General features: G+C 42.6%; 1 protein-coding gene across 5 annotated transcripts in view; it reads right to left on the reverse strand.

The window, feature by feature from the left end:
* The window catches only part of DROSHA (drosha ribonuclease III), a 121,930-nt gene that overhangs the window by 86,141 nt on the left and 7,947 nt on the right, over positions 1-27,842 (reverse strand). For 4 of the 5 annotated variants that reach the window (XM_055422233.2, XM_088827641.1, XM_055422231.2 and 1 more), the window contains 7 exons: positions 24,700-24,792; positions 19,114-19,224; positions 18,655-18,886; positions 15,457-15,598; positions 13,195-13,349; positions 9,789-9,869; positions 1,816-1,902 (listed from right to left, as the gene is read on the reverse strand). In XM_055422233.2, coding sequence (XP_055278208.2) covers positions 1,816-1,902; positions 9,789-9,869; positions 13,195-13,349; positions 15,457-15,598; positions 18,655-18,886; positions 19,114-19,224; positions 24,700-24,792 — 901 coding nt within the window. The remainder of the gene's footprint in view (positions 1-1,815; positions 1,903-9,788; positions 9,870-13,194; positions 13,350-15,456; positions 15,599-18,654; positions 18,887-19,113; positions 19,225-24,699; positions 24,793-27,842) is intronic. The other variant, XM_055422234.2, reaches the window with a different exon arrangement.

Consider the following 27,842-nt stretch of genomic DNA (forward strand, 5'->3'; position numbering starts at 1 on the left):
TGAGAGAACTTCAAATGAAATAATAATGGTACAGCCTTTTGGAAAATAGTTTGGTAGTTCCTCAAAATACTAAACAGATTTACCACACAATCCAACAACTCTAGTCCTAGAGTCATACTCAAAGGAAAGGAAAACATACATCCACACAAAACCTTGTAAATAAACATTCATAGCAACATTATTCATAATAGCCCAAAAGTGGATACCACCCAAATGTTCTCTGAACATTTGGATGAATGGATAAATCAAATATAGTATATCCATACAGCAGAATATTATTTGGCAGTAAAAAGGAATGAAGTTACATATTATACCATGGATGAATCTTGAAAACATTTTGCTAAGCAGAAGAAACCAAAATGATCACACATTGTATGATTCTATTCATATGAAATATCAAGAATAGACAAATGATAAAGACAAAATATGTTAGTCATTGCTGAAGGCTGAGGAGTAGGAAAGAACTGACTGCTAATAAGTATAGGGTTTCTTTTGGAAATGATGAAAATGTTCTAAAATTAGATTGTAGTGTTAGTTTCACAATTCTAAATTTCATAAAATATATATTTTAAATGGGTGAGTTATGGGATATTAATCATATTTAATAAAGTTGTTAAAATAAATAATTATTAATAATCTAATTCTGAAGGACTTCCCTGTGGTCCAATGGCTAAGACTCTGAGCTCCCAATGCAGGGGACCAGGGTTTGATCCCTGGTTGGAGAACTGGATCCCACATGCCGCAACTAAGAGTTGGTATGCTGCAGTGAAGATCCCGAGCACCCCAATAAGTCCTGGAACAACCAAGTAGTGTGTCCAGTCATGTCCAACTCTTTGCGACCCCATGGACTGTAGCCTGCCAGGTTCTGCTGTCCATGGGATTTCCCAGGCAAGAATACTGGAGCAGGTTGCCATTTCCTTCTCCAGGGGATCTTTCCAACCCAGGGATAGAAACTGGGCCTCTTCTATCTCATGCATTGGCAGAAGGATTCTTTACCACTGTGCCACCTGGGAAGCTCCTATACTACACCTGATCTTAGCCCAAAAGCTGAGAAGCGATCAAAATAAATAATAAATATTTAATATTCCTTCAAACAGGAAAGTAACTTTTATACAGAAAAACATCAAAAAAATCTAATTTTGAAATTGAAGTCTCTTAATAAAAAATGTAACCAAAATTAATTAATTATACTGCTGTCAACAGCAGTATAGCACAGTAAAATAGCATACAGCCGTGTACTACAGAATCAGTCTGCCCAGGTTCAAGTCCCTGCTGTGCCACATGCTGCCTGAATAATCTTCAGCAAGTTACTTAACCTTATTTGTAAAACATGGACAACTGTCCCATCTGTATACTGGGGAAAATAATGCCTACTTCATCAACTTTCTGTGGGAAATAAGTGAATACATTTCAAACACAGAATGGTGAACCACAGTCAAAAAATATTAGGCATTTACTGTCATAAATGCAATAGTTACGGGTCACTAGATAATATATGCTATTTGCCAATTTTTAAGAGATGCACAAGTATTCTATGCATTCCTCCAACTCCATAGCTCCAACAGGCCTATCCATAATCCACTGGCTCTTATGAGGTGTACCAACAATATAAGAGAAAAATAACACAGAAATTAGTATAATGAGAGGAAGCCAAGTTAAAGTCACTATGATAAAGGCCAGTTTTATCAGCATAAAAATAAAATATTGTTTTAAGAACTGAGTCCACACTCAGCCTATTCACATTTCAACCTATTAACACACATAGATCCTATTTATATCTTTTAACAAATGAAATAGATTTTGGTAGGAACTTACTAAAAAGTTTGTGGGAGGTGAGACTGTAATTCGATAGTGGAAAAGCCTGCCAGCATTGTTGGTCATAGGACGACAGGGCTTGATGGCCTGAGGGGAAAAACAAAAGTAAGTGTCAGAGTAAAGTGGCAAAATACTGTTACTCAAAACTAGACTGTATTTTCTACATTTGCATCTGACAAAAGAGGTTTTATGTGTGTTCCTTCACAAACTGGTAGGAAAAGAACAGTGTTCACTTTACCGCTAAATGAATGATAAGCACGGGCTGACTGGTCACTGGTATTCAACCTACCTATTCACATACAATACAAGGGGTTTGAACAACACAGAGATCTTTCTAGAACTAAATTTCCATGCCGATCTTCCTTTTCATTTGTAAAATAAGACAATACTTGACCTTGCTAACCTCCCAATAAATGAAAAGGCAAAAAGAACAATCTCAGAAGTAATAGCAGTAGGCTATAACAGGAAGGGGAACAAAGTGATATGGTTAAATATGCTGAGTAAAAATAGAAGGAAACAGAAATGCAGGAAGCACAAGAAATGGTGGGACAGAAAATGCACGGAGCTTAGGACAAGAAAAGGAAAGCAGCATCAGCAGAATCACTGGGCACTCTGACAGACACAGCGATGTGTGATCCGGACCACCCTTCAGGGAAGGACTTGCTGCCCTCTGTTAAACAGTGCTGACAGCAGCCTCCAGCTGCCGGCTCCTTCAGGATCTGCGTCACGAGCAGAGCCCCCTCACCTGGTGTCAGGTGTATACAGAGCAAGACAGAGGTACGAAGGCCCAGCCCCTACGGCCCACCCTAAACGGGCAGTACTCATCCCTTGGGTCATCACCAGGTTGACCGCGGCTTTGTTGGGGCTGACTCACAGTTCAGCCAATCCCTCTGTCCAATCTGCTCATACCCTCTTCCGCTCACAGGTGAAGAACCCTGAGAAACACCATGTGCCCCAGACTTCACCTAAGCATCTGCTTCCGGAGAATCCAGTGTGACAGTAGGTACCAGAGGTGATCCAAGAAAGCAGGAGGTAAGATGAGCTTTTGGAGCTGAATCACCTGCCATCCGACTGGCAAAGAGGAACGCATCACAGTGCCTGGTGGCGCACACAGGCCCTGGCACCAGATAACACGCCAGCTGACACTTTCAATGATGCTCAGTGGGAGACTGTACCAGCGGGAAGCAGGTGCAATGCACCAGGTGTTGAAGACTTGGAGTGACCAGAAGCTGTACGGATAACAGGATGGATGACTACTGCTGCGCACCACTGATGTTCTATCTTGTTCCTCAAACCTTAGGGTGATCTCAGACTGCTTGCTCCTCACGCCCGAAAGTTTCTGATTCAGCAGCTGAGGCAGGCTGGAGAATCTGCACATCTAATAAGGTCTGAGGTGATGCTGACATTAGTCAGAAGGCCTGAGAGAACCACTGCTCTGCAGAAATGCAGCAGGAGAGGAGGAGGAGGAAAGGCAGCCGAAAACCAGACATGAAATCAGAGGACCTGCTGAAAGCCCACTAAGAGGTTCCCATCACCAGCAGTGGGAGGTCAAGGAGCGCGCCAGGACCATGCCTGGGGCTCACCTGTCAGAGTCGGTGGGCCTTAAAGACTAATTAACAACCATCCACTGTAGGTCTGTTATTCCAACGTCAGGGCTATGGAACCTGGGATGAGGACATACAGGTTTTGACGCCTTGTTGTAGTTTAGTCACTCAGTCGTGTCCAACTCTTTGTGACCCCAAGGACTGTAGTCCGCCAGGCTCCTCTGTCCATCGGATTTCACAGGGAAGATTTCCCACTGAGTGAGTTACCATTTCCTTCTCCAGTTTGACTCCTTAGACTCCTCTAAACCTTCTGAATCTTCAGAGACAACCTAGCCTTGTCTATGAAGAGCAAGCATTGCCCTGTCTGAAGAGAAGGAAAATCCCTGAAGGTGACACTATCCTCACCTCCCCCACTCCATCAAATCTCCCTACCTGACAAGAGACGTATAATTAGTGTCATTCCACAGCATAACTGCCAGGCTGGATGAAGCACAAGCTGGAATCAACACAGCCAGGAGAAACATCAATAACCTCAGATATGCAGATGACACCATCCTTTTGGCAGAAAGTGAAGAGGAATTTAAAAGCCACTTGATGAAAGTGAAAAAGGAGAGTGAAAAAGCTGGCTTAAAACTCAACATTCAAAAAACTAAGATCATGGGGCATCCAGTCCCATCACTTCATGGGAAATAGATAGGGAAACAATGGAAACAATGACAGATTTTATTTTCTTGGGCTCCAAAATCACTGCAGATAGTGACTGCAGCCATGAAATTAAAAGATGCTTGCCCCTTGGAAGAAAAGCTATGAAAAACCTAGACAGCATATTAAAAAGCAGAGACATTACATTGCTGACAAAGGTCTGTCTAGTTAAAGCTACGGTTTTTCCAGTAATCATGTATGGAGGTGAAAGTTGGACCATAAAGAAAGTTGAGTGCCAAAGAATTGATGCTTTTGAACTGTGGAGTTGGAAAAGACTCTTGAGAGTCCCTTGGACTTCAAGGAGACCAAACCAGTCAAACCTAAAGGGAATCAGTCCTGAATATTCATTGGAAGGACTGATGTTGGAACTGAAGCTCCAATACTTTGGACACCTAATGGGAAGAACTGACTCATTGGAATAAAGACCCTGATGCTGGGAAAGATTGAAGACAGGAGGAGAAGGGGACAACAGTGGATGAGATGGTTGGATGGCATCACTGACTCAATGGACATGAGTTTGAGCAGGCTCTCGGGGTTGATGGTGGACAGGGAAGGCTGGCGCGCTGCAGTCCATGGGGTTGCAAAGAGTCAGACATGACTGAGCAACTAAACTGAACAGCATAACTGGTTTCACATTTCACAGCTGGGAAGTACTGAGAGGAGACATAATATCCCACAGAAACTATAAGAACTAGCCAGCGCCAGCACATGCCAGCAGCAGGAATTCACACGGGACCGGCAGTGCATGATAAAGAGGACCAGAAAACAGAGTTGGTTAGGGAAGAGCTGACTAGGTTGGGAGCGTTCAGGATCCAAAGCCATCAGGAGATGCTGGGAACTCCCTACTAAGATGTCTCGCGGTCATGTCTGAGTCTTTGTGACCCCATGGACTATAGCTCCTCGGTCCATGGGATTCTCCAGGCAAGAATACTGGAGTGGGTTGCCATTCTTTTCTGGAGGGGATCTTCCTGACCCAGGGATTGAATCAGGGTCTCCTGCACTGAAGGCAGGTTCTTCACCGTCTGAGCCACCAGGGAAGTCCCACTCAGATGTCTTAGTAGCGTGAAAAAGCAATGGCCCATTCTGACTAAAGTGAAAATACCAAAACTGCAGGACAGATAGAAGAAGAAGGAATTCAAAGATTCAAGGAAATGGTCACATTGGGATGGATATAATATCTATGCCTGAAAAATATACCAGATAATCATCTTTCACGGCCCAGAGGACATGCCACTGGCCAAGGCCAAAAGGAACATGGTGGCAAAGGGGCAGCAACATCAGTAGGATCATCAGTGGTGGCATCCTCTGCAGGCCAGGACTGAGCATAAGAGGGGCTAACACAGTACACAGCTTGCTGACCACAGCAGGGATGACAAGACTCTGAAACCAGAGGCAAGACCATGGAGCTCATTTTAAGAAGCCAGGTTACACAATTATCACCATGACCAAAAGGACCGAAGTGGCAGCCAAAGGCATCTAACCCAAAAGGGTCACAGAAAACGCTTTCACAGCCTGGTGTCCTTGGGTACAAAATAAATGGGTAGCTGACAAGCATACCACCTTACTTTGTGCCAACGGAAGAAATCAAGACTGGACAAACAAGAGGCTTAAGGTAGGTTGCTCCAATACACAGTCATAATCCCTTGCCCAGTTCCAGACCTGATCAAGTTACTGGACTGAAATCCACTGACTGAAAAGGTTGCCCAAGAGGCTAGAGGCCAGGCCCTGTGACACAATCACAAGGAAAAAGGGTCAAGACAGCCCTGTCCTTCCCCAAAGGGGTCTATGGCCATTGTGCTCAGGGAATTGTACACTGGGGAAGGAAGAAGCCACATAGTTCAAGGAGTGCTGGACACAGCATCTGAATCAACTGATACTCAAAGGCTGGACGTATCATCCTTATATCCCTGTCAGAGTGGGGGAGACGAGGCCAAGGTAGTACAGATCTTGGTCAAGGTCTGGCTTGTAGGAGGTCCACTGAGTCTACAGATCGACCTAGTGGTCATTTCCTTGGTCTCAAGATGTACCACTGGAATTGACAAAATGGGCAGACGGTGCCACCCCTCCCTGGGTCCTTGATCTGTGGAGTAAGAGCCATCATAATGGGAAAGGCCAAGCAGAACCCAACCTGGACATCAAAAACAGTATGACTCTGGGGGAATGGTGGAGATTAGTGCCACCCTTAAGGATCCAAATGACACAAGGATTACTGCCCCTATCATGGTCTGTTTAATTCACCAGTTTGGTGAATTAAAAATATCAAATGAATCCTGGCAGATGACTATAGACCACAAGAAGCTCAACCAAGTAGCTCTGACTGCACCTGCCATGCCAGGTGTTATAGCGCACTTTCAGCAGATAAACGTGATCTCAGGTACAAAGTGTGCAGCAACTGACCTGCTGAATGTATTCTTTCGTATCCCGACAGAATGAGAACCAGTTCTGATGAGACTAGGTCCACGTTAACGGTTTTGCCACCAGCTTGTGTGAATTCTTCTACTCACTGACATAATACAGTCCAAGGCGCTCCTGACTTTCTAGAATACTGCGGCACATTATACTGCTCCATTGTACCTTTGACATTATGTCAATAGAGCGAAAAGTCTTGGTAAATTGTACATGCTCCAAAGGGTGGGAGAGAAACCCTACCAAGATTCAGGGCCTCCCACAGCCACACCATTTTTAGGAGTCAGTGGTTCCAAGATAGCCATCCAAAGTAAAACACAAAACTACTGCCTCTTCCCTTCCCACAGTGAAGAAGGAAGCAAAATACCAGGTGGCCTCTTCGAGTTCAGGTGGCAGTGTCATCCTCAGAGATGAATATTACTACAGCCCATTTATAAAATGGCACAAAAGGACACCAGCTATGAGAACGACTCAAGTGAGAAAGGCTTTGGCAGTTTCAAACCACAGCTCAAGTTGCCCTGCAATGGGGGCCACATGATTCAGCAAATCCAAGACTGCTGGTAGGAAAAAGATGCTGAGAGGGGCTTGCGGACACACTGGGAGAATCACCATGCTGGTCTCCGAGGTACTGAAGCCAAGCCATGCTGTCTATCATGAAAAATTATGTGCCTTTGCAAAGCAATTTCGTGTATGCTGCTGGGCCCTGGCAGACATGGAAGGCACGGCCAAGGGACAGCAAACAGATGTGGGGCTGGAACTGCCCGACGAGAGCTGGGTTCTGCCAGTCCCCTCTGGGCACAAGTTTGGGTGGGGCCATCACAAGAAGGAGGGTGCCTATAACCAGAACTAGGCACACACAGAGTAGAGGGCATGAACAAACTGGGCATCCACCACTGTCACATCAGCACACTCCCTCAGCTGATGACTAAAGCCGGGGGGATGAAAGCAGAAGGAAAAGTCCAAGCTCAGTTTGCAAACGGGTCAGCCAGAAAGGAGGCACGGGGACTTCCCTGGTGGCCCGAGGGTGAGGACTTGGAGGCCTGGGTCCAATCCCTGGTCAGGGAATTAGACCTTGCGTGCCATAACTAAGATTCCCACATGCCACAACTAAGGATCCTGCATGTCGTAACTAAGACCCGGCACAGCCAAATAAATAAAACAGCATTCTTCAAAAGACAAAGAAAAGAAAGGAGGCGCAAGCCAAAAACAGGCTGTGCTGCAGCCTTCTTCATGGATGGCTCTGCAGACAGGGATGAGGGAGACCACCCAGTGGGCGGGGTTTCAGGTGGCGTACCTGGTCATCTACTTTGTGCGGAAAGAGAAGTAGCCTGAGGTTAGAATAAAGATGGACTCATGGCAGAAACGGAGAAGGCAATGGCACCCCACTCCAGTATTCTTGCCTGGAAAATCCCATGGATGGAGGAGCCTGGTGGGCTGCAGTCCATGGGATCGTGAAGAGTCGGACACGACTGAGCGACTTCACTTTCACTTTTCGCTTGCATGCATTAGAGAAGGAAATGGCAACCCACTCCAGTGTTCTTGCCTGGAGAATCGCAGGGACGGCGGAGCCTGGTGGGCTGCCGTCTATGGGGTCGCACAGAGTCGGACACGACTGAAGCGACTTAGTAGCAGCAGCAGCAGCATGGCAGAAAGCAAGTGGCCAGCCAGCTGTTCAGAGGCCTAGAAGGAAAAACCTGGGAAGATCAGAGATAAGACAGTTTTGGGGTGTCCCCAGGGCGGGGGACACCTGCCGTGGAAGAGGTTGTAATCCATCGAGCTGACAAAATGCCCCGGCCAGCCTAGGTCAGCAGTCAGTTCCCCAGAGCCGACAGGATGGGCACGTCAATGAAGTGGATGCAGGAGCAGATGGAGCTCAACAGCTTCCAAGGCTAAGCTGCTAAGCTGACTACCATGCCAGCCACCTACAATGACCACTGCTGGGACCCCTTGGCCCCTTGACGGAATGTGGACCACATAGGCCCCATCCGTGGTGAAAGGGCCACGCCTCTAAGAATGGGTTTGCCTGCCTCAGCTGAACCTCCCTTCACAGAGGGCCCTGCTGCCCAGCTGTGAGAAAAGCAGTCAGCACACAGCCTGCAGCTGTCAGCTCCTTCCAGGTCACCCTCCACTACAAGAACCCCCTCCACCAAGGTCATGCCCTTTCTCGGGCGGCTTGCTCAGGACAGACGGAGATGTGCGTATAAAAACCATCCTGGCCCCACGTGAGACAACTTTGACAAGCCCAGCTCTAAAGGTCCACCCCAGGTGGACTTCCCCCTCTGCGCAGTCCTGAGCCCACACTCCTCTTGCCCGTGAAACGTCTCCACAGCAGCGCCGCCTGCAGAGGCCCCGGCCTGAGGCAGGCACACGGACACTCACAGGCGCAGGCCTTGTCCCACACGCCCTCAATATACTTTGTTGTTGCTGCTGTTGTTCAGTCCAAGTAGTATCCAACTCTTTGCGACCCCATGGCCTGTAGCCCACCAGGCTCCTCTGTCCATGGGATTTCCCAGGCAAGAACACTGGAGCAGGTTGCCATTTCCTTCTCCAGGGGATCTTCCCGACCCAGGGATCAAACCAGCATCTCCTGTGCCTCCTGCAATGGCTGGCAGATTCTTTACCACTAAGTCACCAGGGAAGCCCTAAATACAGTGTGCTGAAGCATAAAGTGACAATCCTGGGATTAATGAAAATACCTTGCAGAAGTAAAACGTCATGGGGAAAAAAAAATGAAGGAAAATAATTGATCAGGAGTAGTTATATATAACTCTTCAAGGTAAAGAGTGTTCAACTCAGCATGCAAACACCTTTGGAGTGTTCCTGACGACACAGGGGTAGGGTGTGACGCAGGTCAAACAAGTCCGTGTGACACTCACAGCTGGGTGGGGACAACAGACAGACTAACAAAGGCAACGGCGTACACTCACATCCCCAAGGAAAGGGGACATGTGCCTTACAGCCCCTCATTAAGAGCATTTCTCCAGGGAGAGTCACCACCGTTTACAACAAAAACATGAAAAACAATTACAATTATGGACCATTTTAGGATACTGAAAATGATTTAAAAAAAAAAAAGGGCAACTCAAATTCACTTTGCCTACTTTAAATAATGAACCTCCAGAAGTGTCCTTGATAACGTTCCCATTCCACCCCCAAAACCCAAGTATGTCTCTTCTCCAATGATTAGTAACAGAGACTATCAGGGAACCTGAGAAGACTATTTCCAGGGTATTATTTCATTTATGGGGAGAAGAATAGCAGCAGCATCTGTCTACTTCTGGCTGCTCAGCGCTGACAAATACAATAACCCAAACCAGTTACCTCTTCTCCGGGATAAATGCTGTGCCTGATGCCTGTGCGTCTCGCTTTTGCGCTGCATTTGCAGAGTGGGCCATCATTCATCTGTCAGAAAGAGAATGTAATTCGTTTTTATTGGGGGGAAAATCCACTCCATGCACGACGATGCCGCGGAAACTGTGTGGGTTTTAATGTCATGAGTACCAAAGCTCTGAAAAGGCTGTCAAGGTTTGAAGATTAAACGGATGTTCCAAAACCAATAAAGCTGCAAACTGTCTATATTGTCTGATAAAGGGAAACGCTATGACAACGCTGGATTCCCGACTTATTTGTGCAGCCGAGCAGAAAATATCAATGTCAGCGCCCTGCTTGCCCCCATCTTCTCCTACTGCTTTCCAGCATGTTCCTGCTATTTCTTATTTCAGGAAAAATGACTCTTTCACAAAAGAAAAGCCTAGTTTATATTCTGAGGGAACATGTAGAGTGCTTTGAAGGTGACCTGCAGATTAAATGTTTTCAAAGAAGAGACCAAAAGGTATCTCAAGCAGAAGGAAGAAAATGACTCCTAGAACCAGAAAAACTTCTAGCACTAATCAGGTGACTCTGTATCTGTTTTTTCACCTGAAAATTCATTTTCCGGCCATGAACTCCACTCACACAATTCGATAAGTGAATAATCCTGGGTGCCTCTTGGATAGAAAGCTGCTGGTTAAGCGCTACAAGGGGGAAGGTGGGTGATACCTAGCTCAGGGTCCACGTGATCAAGGAACCCTTATTCTAATTTTAGTGTGTGTACTGCTGAAGCAAGCACTAGGAAATAACACACATATGCTTAGTAATTTGGATAAAACAGGCTTCAAGAAGCCAAAATGTGAAAAGAAGATGGTTGTTCTACACGAGGAACCAGGACAAGAGAAAAAAGAGAAAGAAGGAATTCAACGTTATGCTCCAAGAACATGGAAGTGAAAAACAAAGTGCTCAGTCGTGTCCGACTCTCTGCAACCATGGACTGTAGCCCACCAGGCTCCTCTGTCCGTGGAATTCTCCTGGTAGGAATACTGGAGTGGGTAGCCATTCCCTTCTCCATGACATCTTCGCCAGCCAGAGATTAAACCCAAGTCTCTCATGTTGCAGGCAGATTCTTTACTGTCTGAACCCAGGAACATGAGACCCATCTAAATGGAATGGATCACATGAGTGAGTGAGAAGACCAAAAAGGCAGAACTGAGGTCAAAACCTTAAAGGGCCTTAAAAGCCAGTTTGTGAATTTATTCAATATATATGGTTAATATGGAATCAAAAAGGAGATCAGAGCATCAGTCTGGAGAATGGAGAAGTGGAGTTCCATTTCTCCCTTTTCTGGTATTAATTAAAATATAGATATTTATATATATGATATATTATGAGACATATACTTTATATACATACACATATTTCTTTAGAATTCTAGGGATTTATAAACTCATTTTGTCACAAATATCTCAATAAAACTTTGAAAAGAAATATTAAAAAAACTATAAGTCTCTTTATCCCTTTGAGAAATCTAAAGCTCCAGGTGGTACAAGAGAGGAATAATATGGCTACCTAAAAAAAAAAAAAAATCACATTAAGATATTATCCAAAATAACAGCTGGCAAACAGAGATGTGATTGAATTCCCACCAAAGTCACAACACATTCCTAATGCTGGGCACAACCTGTGATGAAAAATGTGGAAAAATCATTTAGTGCTCACTTACTTCCAGGGAAGCAAATAGATGTCTTACATGCCTGTCTTTTACCAGGGCCTGGTCTTCGATACAGATCAGCCCTTTATAAGGCTCAACCGTCCAGAAGATACAAAACCAAATACAGTCAACACAACACTGTATTTGCTTCTTGATATGAGAACAACAGTCCATTAAAAGACCCCACACCGGGTAAGGGGAGTGACCAATGGAGAAAGGATTTTTCTCGGGGGACACACGAATGTTCTAAAATTAAACTGCAATGACTGTACAATTCTGTGAATATACAAAAAAGAAAACTGAACTGTACACTTTAATTGTGAAAATTGTATATGTGAATTATAACTTGCTAAAGCTGTTTAAAAAAATCATATCCATGATCAATATACCAAAGTGAAGATTCCAAATGTATTGACAATTTGTAAACATTTCTGCTCAATTCTCAAGAGCAAAAAGGACCACAAGGTACATTTCTGTCAGGCATTCTAACTATATTAATTCTATTAAAAAAAAATTAGATAGCTATAATCTAATATGAACCAGGAGAACAATATCAAAATAATGTAGAATGGTATGAATTTATTTACAAAATATAAATTTTAAACAATCTTTTTCTAGGGATATGTTTTATTATGCTTGATAAGTTGACATGTATTAAAGATATTATTTTTGTATTATACATTTATAAAAATACAACTTTTTTATAAAGATACTATTTTGCATTATGTATTGTGTGTGCATGCTCATTTGCTCAATAGTGTCTTACTCTTTGCGACCCCATGGACTAGAGCCCCCCAGGCTCCTCTGTCCATGGAATTTTCCAGGCAAGAATACTGGAGTGGGTTGCCACTTCCTACTCCAGTGGTATCCCTCCAACCCTGGGATTGAACTCATCTCTTGCATCTCCTACATTGGCAGGCAGATTCTTTACCACTGTTCCACCAGTATAACTTCATAATAAAACAGTACGTGAAAATAAAAATAATTATGCCCAGCTATGATGTCACTGGCTTCCCAGGTGGCACAGTGGTAAAGGAATCTGCCTGCCAATACAGGGACACAACAAATGCGGGTTCGATCCCTGGGTTGGGAAGATCCCCTGGAGGAGGGCATGACAACCCACTCCAGTATTCTTCCCTGGAGAATCCCGTGGACAAAGGAGCCTGGTGAGCTACAGTCCAAAGGGTGGAAAAGAGTCAGCCACGACTGAGCAACTGAGCACAAACACACACGATGTCATTAGCTCAAACACGCTTAATAACAAGAAGAGGTTACAAGGAATTGTGACTTCTACCAACTGGCAAATACGAAGTCTTGTAGGGCCGGGGACATTGTTTACTGTATGGCTGCAAGATAACTTCCAGATGAACTGCTTTTAAAAAGAGCTACAAGTGCTCTCTCCCTCATCCTACCATTCGTCTCCTTCCGTTTACTGCAAGTTTAATGAGGCAGCACCATCATCCTGCTCCCTCACACAGGATTTACAAACATCGTCAAATATGATTCAAGGAACACTTGCTCTGGTGCTTACGCTTTGGAGCTGAACACTGAAGCTGAAAAGAAATAAGCTGTGAAGGATGATGCCCAGCCCTGAGAGTAAAATTCAGTTTCAATACCAGCTACCATGCATCTTCTGAGCCAGCAGTCATAAATGTGATGTGTGGGTGTGCAACCTTCACAGCAAGAGCATAAAAGCCTGCGCACCTGGCCTGGGTCGTTGTACCAAAGTTCATCATGGAGTCGGTCAGGATGGGCCTTTTTACGTTTGATTTCTGCAATGACGTCGAAAACTTCAGAGTCTGAGCTGCTAGAGCAGGTGCTGTCCTCATCAGACTCACATTCGGATTCACTGGAACTCTCTAGAGGTGAGGGGTAAAAGATGGAGAGAAGCTGAAGCAGTCTGCAAGCTGGTTTTACATGAAGATTGTACATGAAGGTTTTACATGAAGATTTACATTTTACATGAAGGTTTTACATGAAGATTTACTTCCAAATGACCGAAATGTAAGGATGTATGTTTAGAAACGTAAGGACAGCTGTTTATCTTCCAGCAAACACTCCAGTGCCGACTCCACACTAGAACTCTTCTAAGCAACCCATGAAATCTAATAGAGCCCATGATGCTACGTCACAATCTAGAGGGGGAAACAAAGGATCAAAGATTTTTAGAGAAAGAGTTGGTGAACAAGACCAGAGAAAATGCAAACCGCCAGAGCTATTTGAGGTTTCACCTCCTAAAAGGTGCAGTGAGTCCACCCTGATCCAGAAAGGTCACTGGGGTTTCCTAGAAGGGGTGCACGTGACCCAGGCACAGGGATGGGGGCGGGTTAAGCTGATGAGAAGAAAAGGAACACAGATGGGGCGCTGCAGGCAAAAGCATGGAGCAAGACTATGGGTGGACTCTGGCTGGAGCAAAGGCCTCACAGGAAAAAATCCAGAAGTGAGGGGATAAAAGGTCATGAATGCCAGGCTCTAAACATCAGACTGAATCAGATTCTAAATTTTTTTCTCTAAATAGTAACAATAGGAGACTCTAGTTCTTCAAAATGACTAGATAAAAACAGACCAAGAATTATTGTAACGAAACGATCCAGTCACAAAAAAGACAAATATGGTGTGACTCTACTTATATGAGGTACCACAGCTGGATGGCATCACCGACTCTGTGGACATGAGTTTGAGTGAACTCAGGGAGTTCGTGATGGACAGGGAGGCCTGGCGTGCTATGATTCATGGGGTCGCGGAGAGTCGGACACGACTGAGCGACTGAACTGAACTGAACTGAACAGTAGTGAGATTCATAGAGACAGAAAGTAGAAGGATGGTTGCCAGAGGCAAAGGGAGACAGGAATGAAGAGTTGGTCTTTAATCTGGTTAGAGTTTTCAGTTTAGCAAGATGAAAAGAGTTCCAAAGGTTGTTTACAGAATATGAATACACGTAACACACTACAGAGTCGGACACGACTGAAGCAACTTAGCAGCAGCAGCAACACACTACAGAGCCATACGTTCAAAAATGGCTAAGCAGTGTATCTTATGTGTATTATGCACATGTTCTTTGTAGTTTACTACAATCAAAAAAGAAAAAAAAAAAAAAGACCTAGAACTTGGAGTGATCCTACAAGAGATTAATGCAGTTCAGCGTAGTAAGAAGGCGCTCTTACACTGTTGTATTTTTTAGTGTACTCCATGAAATGGGTACTGTCATTCCTCTTTTAAGACGAGAAAATCGAGACACAGAGAAATTACATCACTTGCCCGAGACCACATTTCAAGTGGTGGAACAAGGATTCAAACCCAGGCCAGCCGGTTCTGTCATGCTTTTCCCCACCACGGACACTGCCTCTCAGCGAGGAAGACATAACAAAGGTGGGCAGACAAGAGCCAGATGACACGCAGGAAAAGGCACACTGAATGTCTCCTCTGCGTACAGCGTTGTGTTAGGGGCTAAGGACACAATGTGGTGAGAAACAGTGATCTCGGCATCTCCTTGGAGCCTCAGAATACGTACGTGAAAAGATGTAAGAAAGTGATGGAGACTTTGTGAATAGAGAGGGCTTCAAACAGAGCTGGACTCTGGCTGGAGTTTCCACACCCTGGCAGTGGACAGAGCCACAGGAGATACCTGCCCATTAGATCACGAGGCACGGGAACAGGCTCCTGCTTTTGACAGGAGGCTGGACTGTGGTCCCTTCTGATTTTAAGAAAGAAGGATTCTAGGGGGACACAGTGGCCAGCATGCCTTGCAAATGAAATCTCTTATGTATTTTACTGAATATAACTAAGGGAAAAGAAAATCAAAAACAAGAAAGTTACATTGCTATGTATCTGCTGATTGGAATTAAGGAAAATAAAATGGACATGAGGAAATTTTACTATGGGACTCTCAAGAACACATCCCAAAAGTCTGGTATTAAACAATAAAAAAAAGAGCACAGGATCTCGGTCTAGTAACTTCTGACTCACCTAAATCTTCATCTAGCTTCGTCTTAGGAGGCTCCCATGGGGGTCTAGCAGCTTTGGCCTTCTCTTGCCTGCTCCCCAACTCTTCCTCAAATTTGTCGTATAAGTCACGGAGCCTACTTGTTCCAACTACAGTAGAATCTCCCTTTGAAAAATAAAGGCTCAATATTAGGAACTATATTAATAATAGTCATACCAAAGAAACATAAGAACTCACCGATAACCAAAGATTTGTAACAGCAAGATAACATTTTTCAACCCTCAATTTAACAAATATTTTAAACACAAAATGCCCAGAGTGCTGGCAATGATAACTGAATTGCACACACATTTATGGTTGACACAGTCCTCAGGTAAATGCACTTTGCCAACCCTTAGAAATGTTAGAAATCTTCATCTATGCCCTTTTGATACAACAACCAAAAAATCATAAACCCCTCAGAATTCACGACATCTGACACCCTCCTAGAGAACATATACCCCTCCCCTACTGAAATTCACTGATGGTGTATATTCCACATTAATCCAGTGACCCACAAACCACATGTGCACCCCAAAGACACAGGGTCTCACACACACACACACACACACACACACACTCTCTCTCTCTCTCTCTCTCTCTTTACAAACACAGGGTTCTGCAATACATTCCTGGAGGAAGTTCCCCACTTTCCCTTACTCTCCTCCCAGGTTGAAAATCACTTTAAACAATCACCGGAAATGCACATTTGACATTTTCAAATGGCACCTTTCCAACATAAAATGAATATTCCATCATGAAATCTGCAGTTATTCCCCAAAGAGGGTGCCTGCTTTCCTCAGTGCCACCTCATTACTGACACTGGTGATGCTGGAGTGGCTCTGACACTCAGGCCCTCTCTGCACCAGCAGGGCACAAACAGAAGCCAATGTTGGCCTTCTGGTTTACCAGCCTTCCTTCTACACTGGAGTTTTAACACACCCACAAAAAAGGTGAGGAAAAGCAAAAGCTCTGCGTGTTTAAATGCTCTGAACCTCAATGCCTTCAACTTTATTTCAAGAATAATGATACCCACCGGGAGCCATTCTCCCCTTCTTCCTTGCTAACAGAACTGTGATTCCCTTCAGGTTTGGGGCAGAGAACTCGGGATCTCAGAAGCCAGTCCCCCTACGCCACAGATGTCTCTGTCCTAATCCCTGGAAAGTGAACATGCCACCTTTCAGTGCAGAGAGAACTCTGCAGATGCGATTAAGGCTACAGAATTTGAGGTGGGATTATCTGGGTGGACCCAACTGAATACGAGTCTTTAAAAGTGGAGAGGCTCTCACAACAGCAGTCAGAGGTGCAACAGAAGAAGAGGCAAGAGATTTTTAAAGCACAAGAGGGACTCGATCCATGCTGCTGGCTCTGAAGACGAAGGAAAGGGTCCATGGGGCAAGGAATGCACACGGGCTCCAGAAGCTGGGAACAGCACACCTGCCAGACAGCAAGGAGACAAGGGCCTCCATCCCACAGCCATAAGGAACTGAACTCTGCCAACAACCTGATTGAGCAAGAAAACAGGTTATCTCCAGAAAGGAGAGCAGTCCTGCCAATACCTCGATTTAGCCAGTGAGACCCAAGTTTGACTTCCGATCTACAGAACTGTGAGCTAAAAATGTGCAGTATTTTAAGCCATGAATGAAGTCTGTGGAGATGGGTTATGGCAGAGATGGAAAATTAATCCATTAAACACAATTCTGGGCGAAGAGATGGAAGAAGCGATCCCCGGGCACCCTGGGCTCCACCCACTACTGCCCTCTGCATCTGTATCTGGGCAGAGGTGTGTACGGACACGATGCCTGGGGCTCCCAGGGGCATCCTGCAACCGTGGTGGACCCTCTGGAAGACAGCGATACACACCTACAGCCCTGCCATCACTAAGGCACTAAATACACACCAGCCACCACCTCCCTCCAGATGGCTTGTCGAGGAAAACAAACCCAGCAAGCTTAAACCACGATCAGTTAAGTATTCTCATTTACAACAACATTCTGAAGTAACAGATGCCTTCTATCCAGGGATGTTTTAAGGATTCAGGGAGGTAATCTGAGACGCACAGAGCAGTTTCACAAACAGGGCTCCACGTGTGAGCGTCTCCTTGCTTGTGTCACCTGAACTCTGACTTAAAACCCTGCTTTTCTTTATCAAGTAAAATATCATGGCACCAAGAGAGACCTCACAAACCTTTTTGCCAGAGACGACAGTCTCCTCTCAATCTCACCATAGGTAAGGGCCCAGTCCAAGTTGAAGCTGTTTTACAAAATTCCAAACAACAAGATGCTCTCTTATCTACCCTACCCACTAAATCTAACATCTTTGGGCTCTTCTGTCCTAAATCTGCAGGTATCCCTTCCTTCACTCATTCATTTCATCAGTGAACATGACTGTGTGTCCATCCCCATAGCAAATACACCTAACTTAATGGGGATGGAGGCATAGTGCCCGTTAGGGGAGAGAGAGAGAGGGAAAAATAAAAAAAGAAAGGGAGAGTGATGGAAAATAAAATGGAGATGGAAGAAAGAGAAGGAGAAGCGAGCACACAGAGGGGGTGGGGCCCCCATGGCAAGGAGCCACGGCTGCTGAGCCCCAGGAGCCCCATCGTGAGCAGCACGTGTGCTGATTCTCCTGAGAGCCCATCCAAGGTGACGACACTGCGACTCCACAAAATTAGCAACCAGCACGGGAAACCTGCTGTGGGTACCTTTGGTCACGGGCAGACTCAATTCTCCCTCGTTTCTCATTTTGAGGGAAAAACACACACACGCATACAGACGTATACCACAGAATGCATATCATAGCTTTGAGTGAGAGCTCTTACAAGACCACCAGCATCAAGACTAGCAGTGTCATCAAAACATCAGAACGAAGAGATCTTTTCATACACCTGCGGCACTCCTGCCTTTTGTAAAGCAGCTTTTGTCTACAGCAGTGATTCTCAACCAGGGGGAGGGGCGTTCTCTCACCCCCCAGGGGACCCTGGGCAACGCCAGAAGACAGCTTCGGTTATCACAGCCATAAGGGTGCTGCTGGCATCCAGTGCAGAGAGCCCAGAGACGCTGCTCAACATCCAACCATGCACCGGGCAGGCCCCGCGCACAAGGAACTATCCAGCCCAAGACGCCAACAGCGCCAAGCTTGAGAAGCTCTGATCCATAGCTTCTCTCCTACCACAGACCTACCACCTGATCCATGGGGTCACTGGAGTAGTAGTTTTCTGAGTGGGTGCACCGAATCCACACAGGCTTAAGGAGTTCTTCTTCCTCCTCCTCATTTTTGTCAGGCAGCGCCTCCTCTGGCTCCTTTTCCTTGATTGAGGTATAATTCTTCTCTTTGCCAGAGCCCTGGATGTCACTCCGTCTGTCTTTTTCTTCCTCCCAGCGAGCTCTCTTCTTCTCCCTGCTTGGGGAGCGACTTCAAAAGGGAGCGAAGGGAGGCTATTAAAAATGTTCTTTCCTTGTAAAACTGTTCTATTTTACCTGTTTAGTTCGTCACCTAAAAGAAAAACGTCATGCCAAACCACCATATTCATTTGTATGAAAAACCAGTGACCCCCTGACACCAGTCTGCTGACATCAGAATCACCTGAAGTTATTTGTTTAAAAATACAAATTCCCAGGCCCTACCCCAGATCTACTTACTGACTCACAGTCTCCAGGGGTGGGGCCCAAGATTCTGTATATTTAATAATCTCCCCAGGTGATTCTGGTGTGCATCCGGCAGGTTCAGGAGCAACCAGCAAACCGTAACTCCTAGAATAGAAAGATCTCTGGGAAATATGTGGACATCTCCAACTACAGACAATCTCAGCATTGAGCACACTAGTTTTGAATTCTCCACATCTTGATTTGCCAAGAGAAAAAAAAAGTCTTCACAAAACATGGTCTCCACTTAGCCATAAATTTAGCCTGAGGACCAAAATCCAAGAGTGAACCAGTTATACCATCCCTCACCATTTCTCTGGAAGCCCCTACTTGGGTATTACTGCTTAATGAACCACCAATTCGCCTAATTCTGATCCCCACAAATACTAATAGTAACTCAATTAAAAAGAAAAAAGCAATTCAATCTCCTTGAATCGCTGGAGCATGAAATTCGCAAAGGCTCAGCGTATGGATGTGCTTGGAGGGAAAAACCCAGAGGGTAGATTTTTAAATTAAGCCCAGGACATTTCAGTGGAACCCTACAGACTTAGAGAATCCAGCCAAGGAGAAAGACTGCTTTATTAGTGATGTACTGCCAGCTTGGCAGCTCTACTAACAAAGTCACTCTTATACAAGAAAGTTTACATCTGGGTCAAAGTCACAAGTAAGTTTTTCCATCAACTCTATCATTCATTTCTAATTTTATAGCAGGGAAAATCTAAGTGTAAGTGTGTATACATCAGGGGGAAAACAGTGTGTGATTACAAGGATTATATATATAACTTATTGATGCAACTTCTAAATATTACAGTGTACATCAAGAGGTTTGTTACCAGAAAAAAAAATTTACTGTGAAGTAAAATGTATATATGTTCACTGTAGAAAAATAAAACAAAAATCACCTGTAACACCACTCAGAGATAATTCTATTTCACAAATATGTTAGAAGATATAGATATATAAACATACAAGTTTCTAAAAACAGGAACTCTGTAGCCTGTTCTCCTCAACAAAGTGGTAAATCAGGGTCATCATTCTACTTCAATACGTTTACATCTGAACCAGTTTTAATAATGCATATCATTCTTTTATATGTATATACCGTAATCTGACAAAACTGATTATTGTCATTTAGGATGTTACCTTTCTTCCCCCATTGTAAACAATGCTACTGTAAATACAATTGTATTCTTTGCAGACTTGTCATATTATTTCACACACAAAGAGTGTGTACTTTTTTAAAGGGTTCTCTACAGATAAGAATTACCAGTTAAATTACCATCAAAACCGTATGTGATTTCCCATTTCCACACATCCTGTCAACATGATTGTTTTTAATCTTTTCTATCCTTACAAAGAGAGCATCTCATTTAATTTGTCACTACTGAAATAACACGTTTCACATTCACTTCTTTTATTAATATGAACATGAATCAATACACCATGCCGATATTTTTAAACTTAGCACTAGTCTTTTGACAGTTTTTTATTTAAATTATCACCGATCTTCTGTCATATGTAATGTAACCTTTTTCAGTTTATTTTCGTTTTAGTTCTATCTATAGCTACATCGGAGAAGGCAATAGCAACCCACTCCAGTACTCTTGCCTGGAAAATCCCATGGACGGAGGAGCCTGGTAGGCTGCAGTCCATGGGGTCGCGAAGAGTCAGACGCGACTGAAGCGACTTAGCAGCAGCAGCAGCATAGCTACATACAATCTTTGCATGGCCAAATGCAAAGATTGTTTTTCTTTCTATTTCCAGTCTTAGTGTTACGGCTGTAATCTTTTCCCATAGCAAGGTTAAATAAATATTTTATATTTTTCAGTTACTTTTAACATTAATTTTTTTTTACTCTATCTGTCCAAGATCTAAGGCAGAAATCTGAACTCAATTCTTTTCCATACAGTCTGGATTGTTTCCGTATCAGTTTTCCTCTGATTTGAAAAAACAACTTTATGATAAATGTAAACCTTTATATATACTTGAATATTGTTCTAGATTGGTCTCACTGACCTATTTATACCCATACCAAACTATGTATTATTTTTCATTATACTCACTTCTATTTCCAAGCAAAATTTGAGTTCTAGTAAAGTTCTAAAAACAGTACCTCTACTGAACTTACATTAAAATTACAGATTTTTTTGAAGGCAGATATACTCACCACTATACCACCAACACCGCTAAAAACTACAAGTATTCTGGAAGAACACTGGTATGTTTTTTAACCCTATCTTCCACTCCCACTACAGGAATTTAACAAGCTCTCCATTCATTTACATCACCTTCCTTGTCATCTACTATACTTAATAGCTTCCTATTGATCAATATATTTTTAAGTTTATTAAGAAATTTAACTTTTATTCATTTAAAGTTTCTATTAGTAACTAGGTATTCCTGGTATTCAGGGAAGGCTCTTAATTATGATATGCTTATTGTGTAACTGTCAACTTCAATGAGTTAATTCTAACATTTCTTGACTGATTCTCTTGAACTGTCCTGGTAATATCATTAGCTAATAATAGCAAATCCTGGCTCCCTGTGGTATGGTTTTATTTGTTTTTGTTTGTAGTCCTTCCTGAGAGCCTGACACTCTTGTAAGCACTCTGATACACCAAGTCCTGACAAGAATCCTGAGGCAGATATAAATATCCCCTAGACAGGAAACAGAATTAGAAATTATATCATTTGCCCACTCTCACACAGCTAGTAAGTAATAGTTAAATGCCAATATGATTATTTGACACAGACATTTTGACATGTACTAAAAATCCCACCGAATATTTTATTATTATTACCATCGAGAAACACAGGCAGAAGACACCCTATTCCACCCACTTTAGGCAGGTGTCTTAAATAATGGATGATCAGGGTTGTCTATTGTGAACAACAATTAGTATTCTTTTTTTCTTTTTTCCTTTTTTTAACACTTTGAGAGGGACATTTCAAAATAGGAGTAAAACATCATTTTAGGTAGGTGTCTCAGCCATTTCAAATTTCAAAATCTGAACTCAAAACTGTTGTTTAATAATATGCTATATTACGAACTATGATAACTTTTCCTCCTTTACAGTATTTACATCTATAACTTTTATTTTCTCATCTACTGCATTAGTTAGAACTGAAAGAATCCAAGTCTCTGCCTTCTCCACAAGTTACTGGGCATTGGAGAAGAAACAACTAAACCAAGAGATTTCCAGCACTCCACATTAAAAACCAACCTCAGATGGGCCCTCAACGAGTTCCACACACACAGCATCTTAGCTTTTTTCCTATCCTTATCTCCTCTTCTTCCTCAGGCCCTTTCGCACTGAACAGACTCTGCCTAATTGACCTCATCTAACTCATGGCATTTAGCATTTCTAGCTAAGATCTCTTTCCTGAACCTTATACTTCTGTGTCCCATTAGGTACCACACAGTTCCACCGAGCTGTCTCACAGATTTTCAAATTCCACTTGCCCAAAAGTGAACTCATTCTTTCTCCTGTTTCTTAGTGTTTCCAGCCCTCCAAGGGGAACATCAGATCTCAGGTGATGACCAAGTCCTACTGACTCTCCCACATCGATCTCTCTCAATTACCTCCAACTTCCCCACCGTCATTGCCACACCGGGTCAGTCTAGCCACAATCATTTCTTTCCTGGATTACTAACAAAAGCCTAAACTCATTTCCCAACCTCCAGGTTTGACCCTCTGAGAACACTTCTTCAATGCAGCCTTCACACCTGCTCTTTCTCTCCCCCTACCATTTGCCTTTCCTTAGGCATTCCTCCCCATACTCCAGGGAATCAGTACATTGTCAGCTTCTCTATGACTACCCAAAACTGAGTTACTAACTACTGTGTCCCAGAAGCAGTAGGTATTTGCTCTATCAAAAGCACTTCTCGCAGCACTTAACTTTCTTATTCCTGGAAAGCAGGGACTCTTGTTAAAGACTATCATCGTACCGTACAATACCTGGGACACACAAGAACACAATGCTTGTCATTTGCTTGTTAGGATGTACAACAGGTGACAGTGGTAGGAAATGGGGTCTCCTTGTCATTTTTTCTAACGTGTATGGGAAGGCCTATAAGGTTTCGGCATTAAATCTGGCTCTTCTCAGATGGTATCAATCATGTTCATCACGAGATAATGTTCTCTATCAAGTTACAGAAGTCTGCTCATACTCCTACTTTACCAGTTTCTACTATAATTGAATGCGACTTTAAATAGCTAATACGCAAGTACTGAGATAACTCTATAGAGATTCTGACACAAAGAATTAGTTATAGATCTCCTAATACTAACCTATCTACCCATGCTACCTTGGAATAAACCCTCAACTATTATAACACACAACTGAAAACAACCTGCTAATATACTAATCAGTATTTTCATATCCATATTCATAAAAGAAATTGTTTCGTGGTTTTCTTTTCATTGATAGTTTTGCCATTTGGATTTTCCTGATATCACAGCTGAGCTTTCCTTTCATTTTCTTCAGTGTTCTAAAAAGTTTCAAACTTTTTTGGAAGTGACACAAAGTCAACTTTTCCCCATAGTTATTGGCCTATCAAAATTTTCTGCTCTAAGTATGAGGTTTATAATTTTAGTTTTCATAGAAACAACCCATCACATCCAAGTTTTTAAATTTCTCAAACAAAACATCAGTACTTATACCAACGTACTATAATTTTTAAATCCCCTTCTTTCCTATAATAATACATTCCTTCTTATATCTAATGGATATGTGCTTTTCTTTTCTTGATTTGCCACTTTTTAAATTGTATGGCCTTTCAAAGAAATCTTGCATTTATTTACAAATATTATTATGGTGCTATAGTTCTACTTTCTAGTTTATTAATTTATTTTACCTTTAATACTTTTTTCTGCCTTTTTAGAGTCAAGTGATTAGATAGTAATTATATATATAGTTACCATTTATTTGGCACTACTGGGCCAATGCTAAGTGTTTTATGTGTGTTATCTCAATGACCCCTAGTCACTCAATCAGGCAAATATAACTGTCCTTATTTTAGACAAAGACACTGAGGCTTAAAAAAGTTCCTTTGCTGAACAACAAAGTTGGGAAAATGAATAATTGACCCAAAATCTGTCAGATTATCGAGAATACTATTAATTACCATTTATTAAGACATGAATTTTTAGCTCTTGATATAGAATTGGTTGCGTCCTATAAATTTTTATTTGCAACAATTTCAATGTCACATTCCAAATAAGGTGTTACTGTTGCTTTTCTTTTTTTTTTCTGAAACAAGTAAACTTAAGAGCATAATTATGAATTTTCAAGGTCTTTTAAAAAAAAAAAACAAACCCTGAATTACTAATATAGAGTTTTACAGCAACTGAGGTCACCAAGTGGCCTAATTTGGGGGACTTATCAAGATTTTCCTTGTGCATCCTATATACATCTTGAAATAAAAGGTTTTTCAGTAACTGGCTACTTTAGCTTTTCACAGTGTTCTTTGGACAGATGCTCAGGCTATTCTGAAGACCTGGCTGACACCCTGCAAAAGCACAAAATCTCAACTTCAGGAGATAATCCTATGACTTCTTCCAGAGTCAACTCCTTGCTTACCTTCCAGATCTCTTAAACTCTTTTTTGTAGGACCTTTCCAGAGATGGTGATCTTCGGCTGTCCCGGTGCCTGTGTCTCTCCCGTTCCCGCTCTCTTAAAGGAATTGATACACAAAGCTGTTTTCAACAGAAAGACTCAAAAATACCATCTCTTTTCACTGAATTCATCTAAATAAAAGGACCTCACCTCAACTAAGTATTTTGCAGCACTATTCACTATGGGACATTTTTATTCACCCTTCATTTATTAGAGGTTAAAGGAGCATTTCACTTTACGCAAGTTAACTACCTTAGACATTTCTTGCTCTTTTCTTTTAAAAAAAAAAGAAGTCATACTTAATACTGAGCAACGAAGGGAATTTTATCATAATCTTCTCTTGAGACCTTCCAACCAGCCAATCATTCTACAGGGAAAACTTCAAAGGATTCAACTGCCTATTGATTTCTGGAACACTCTTAATTTCATCCAACAAAGAAATGCATACAGCAAAGATTAGGACAAGGGTCTATAATGAAGAGTTCTAAACTCTTACAGGTTATACACCTGAGGTATAGTTCTTAGTCATCACTAACTGCCATGAGACTCTAAGTCACTTTAGATTTAAGTGCTGTTTTCATCAGGGGGGAAAAAACTCTAAATAGAGACACTGAGTTTACTCCGTGTAAAACTAGAATGCAGGATTTTAAACCTTCCAATATAAAGCTGGAACTTAGTAATAATGACAGTAATAACTTATGAGCCTAATCAATAAGTACGAGATCGGAAACAAAAATTGGAATCCCAGTGTGTTTATATCAGAACTAAATCTAAAGGAAATAAATACTAGGTCTTAGAGTAGGGCAAAAAAATGCTGTATTAGCCTGAGTCCAGCAAGAAGATACAAAAATGTCTAAACTCAAAAATAGCCACCCCCACCACCGCCACCCCCTCGTCCCCCTACCTCCCCCGCCACCACTTTCACTGCTGGGGCACAGATTCGATCCCTGGTAAGGGAACTAAAATCCCATATGCCTGTCACACGGTGTGGACAAAAAAGAAATAATAATCCCCCACCTATAGCCAAATAGAAGAAATGTAAATTCACTGAAATCAACTTACAAAATTAATGAGATCTTAGATATTAACACAAAATTGTTTTTCCACTTAAAAATCACCCCTTCCTCAAGAAAGACTTCTTTGAATAACACTTTTAACATATACTTAAGGCTCATGTACACACCAGCTGTCCAAAGCAAGGTAGCCAGTGCTTGGGATTCCACATTCTTTATCTGATACACTTCTAAAATGACAGCTTACTTTTAGACAGCAAATCCCACCTAGAGAGTGGTATCACATGACAACGATATAATGTAATTTGTGATGGCATGGAGGCTGAAAAAAAACTGCCTCTATTTCCAAATAAAAACTCTATTTAAAGGATATTCCTAATTTTTCATTTGTTTTTGTAACATCTAGGGGATAGGATTTTGCATTCAAGAGTGGCACCTCTCATGATGACTGCTACCTCTGAGTGGCTATGAACTGGAAAGACCAATATAAATCACTGTAATACTATATGATGAACCCATTTAAAGCAAGAAAAACAATGCTTCAGTTATTTTTCCAAAAATTCTTCCCAGTTTGGAAACATGAAGTTTATTCCTTAGATATATAATACTAGCTCTCCAATGGCTCAACGCAGTACTCAACAGGACAGGTATGGGGTTACTGTGCTGTAACACTGCTCAAGTGTGGGAAGCCACTGCCCTGTTCCTTACTGGCTGCCCCTGCAGCTCTTCCTTTTCCCATTCCCTGGAAGAAACTGGATCTTTCATGACAGCAAATGCATGCATCTACTTCTTCACAAATCTTCTCCGGAAATAGCCTGCCCTGAAACAATCTTGTAATCACTATTCACCCAGATTTCGGAGGAGGAAAAGAAGAAAAGGAAAAATGAAATTTGAAAAAGCGTGGATGCACTTACCCCAAGAACCCAGGGCAGAAGCAGCCAGAGGACACACTAAAGAATTTGCATAAACTTCATCTAATCTAATGCACAACTTTGTGAACGTCTGGTTTTCTCCAGTGTACTTTCAGAAGTTATATACTAGCACTTCACAGGCTCCATGTTTGGTTCACAGAAGCATTCTATATAAGACAGAGGACTGACACTCTACTAAGACCCCCAGAGGGAACTGATTGTACTGCGGCTGTAATATTAAGGCTGCTCCAGAGCAAACACACGCAAGGACATCATAAAACAACTCCAGGGTAAATAAAGGCCATGTAGAAAGATAAGCTAACTGCCTAGGATCCCCCACAGTAAAGGGGTTGTGGTTTAGGCTAACGGGGATTAAAGGTCATTTTTTTCAGCATTTGATTTCACTGAGTGACAGGGATCCTCAGTTTACAGGACATCAGTGTTTCTTCAAGCTTAAGCCTGGATGGGAGAACTCAGGAACAGCAGAACCCTAAAAACCACAGTACTCTCAAAAAAAAAAAAAAAGTCATCTAGAATGTTGAAGTTTGCAGCAAAATGTTTCCCCAAAGACAGGTTTATTAACAATCACTTTAAGTCTGAAGAAAACTATCAAACTCTTTCAAGTTTAGATTTTCACCATAAAGTTGTAAAATAAACCCTCACAGGCCTCTGCCAACTAATCCATCACAAAGTTAAGAACAAAACTGACAAGGAACAGTAAGTCAAGCTGAAAAGACTTTTCTAAGTCTACCGACTCTAGTCAGATTTAGCCCACCAGAATCGGTCACCCCTGCAGGAAACATGTCACTTCTGCCTTCGACTAGGCATCAGGGAGAAGCAATAGTGCAATTTCCTTCCAAAACTTCTAAGGCCTGGAAGGCTTCCTTCCAAACCTTTAGGACTGAGAACGACTATTACCATTTACTGGCAAAATGTTCCGTCAGAATCAAACAGACAGCCATAAGAACAACATGGAAACCAAGAAGCACATTAATTCCACGGGAGTCAAGACTCACTCTCTGCAAATCAAAGTAACAAGGTTACCTGGTTTGGGCACCTCAAACTTTTCAGCACAGAAGTTCCACAAGACAATGAAAGTGAGTGAACACCCCACAGCAGCCAGAAAGAGAAATACCATTACCAGCTTGACAAATGGAAAACCAAAAATCTTCATTGATACAAA

Source organism: Moschus berezovskii, chromosome 18, assembly GCF_049115385.1.
Source record: "Moschus berezovskii isolate FMDL1 chromosome 18, NW_MosBer_1.0, whole genome shotgun sequence".
Lineage (NCBI taxonomy): Eukaryota > Metazoa > Chordata > Mammalia > Artiodactyla > Moschidae > Moschus > Moschus berezovskii.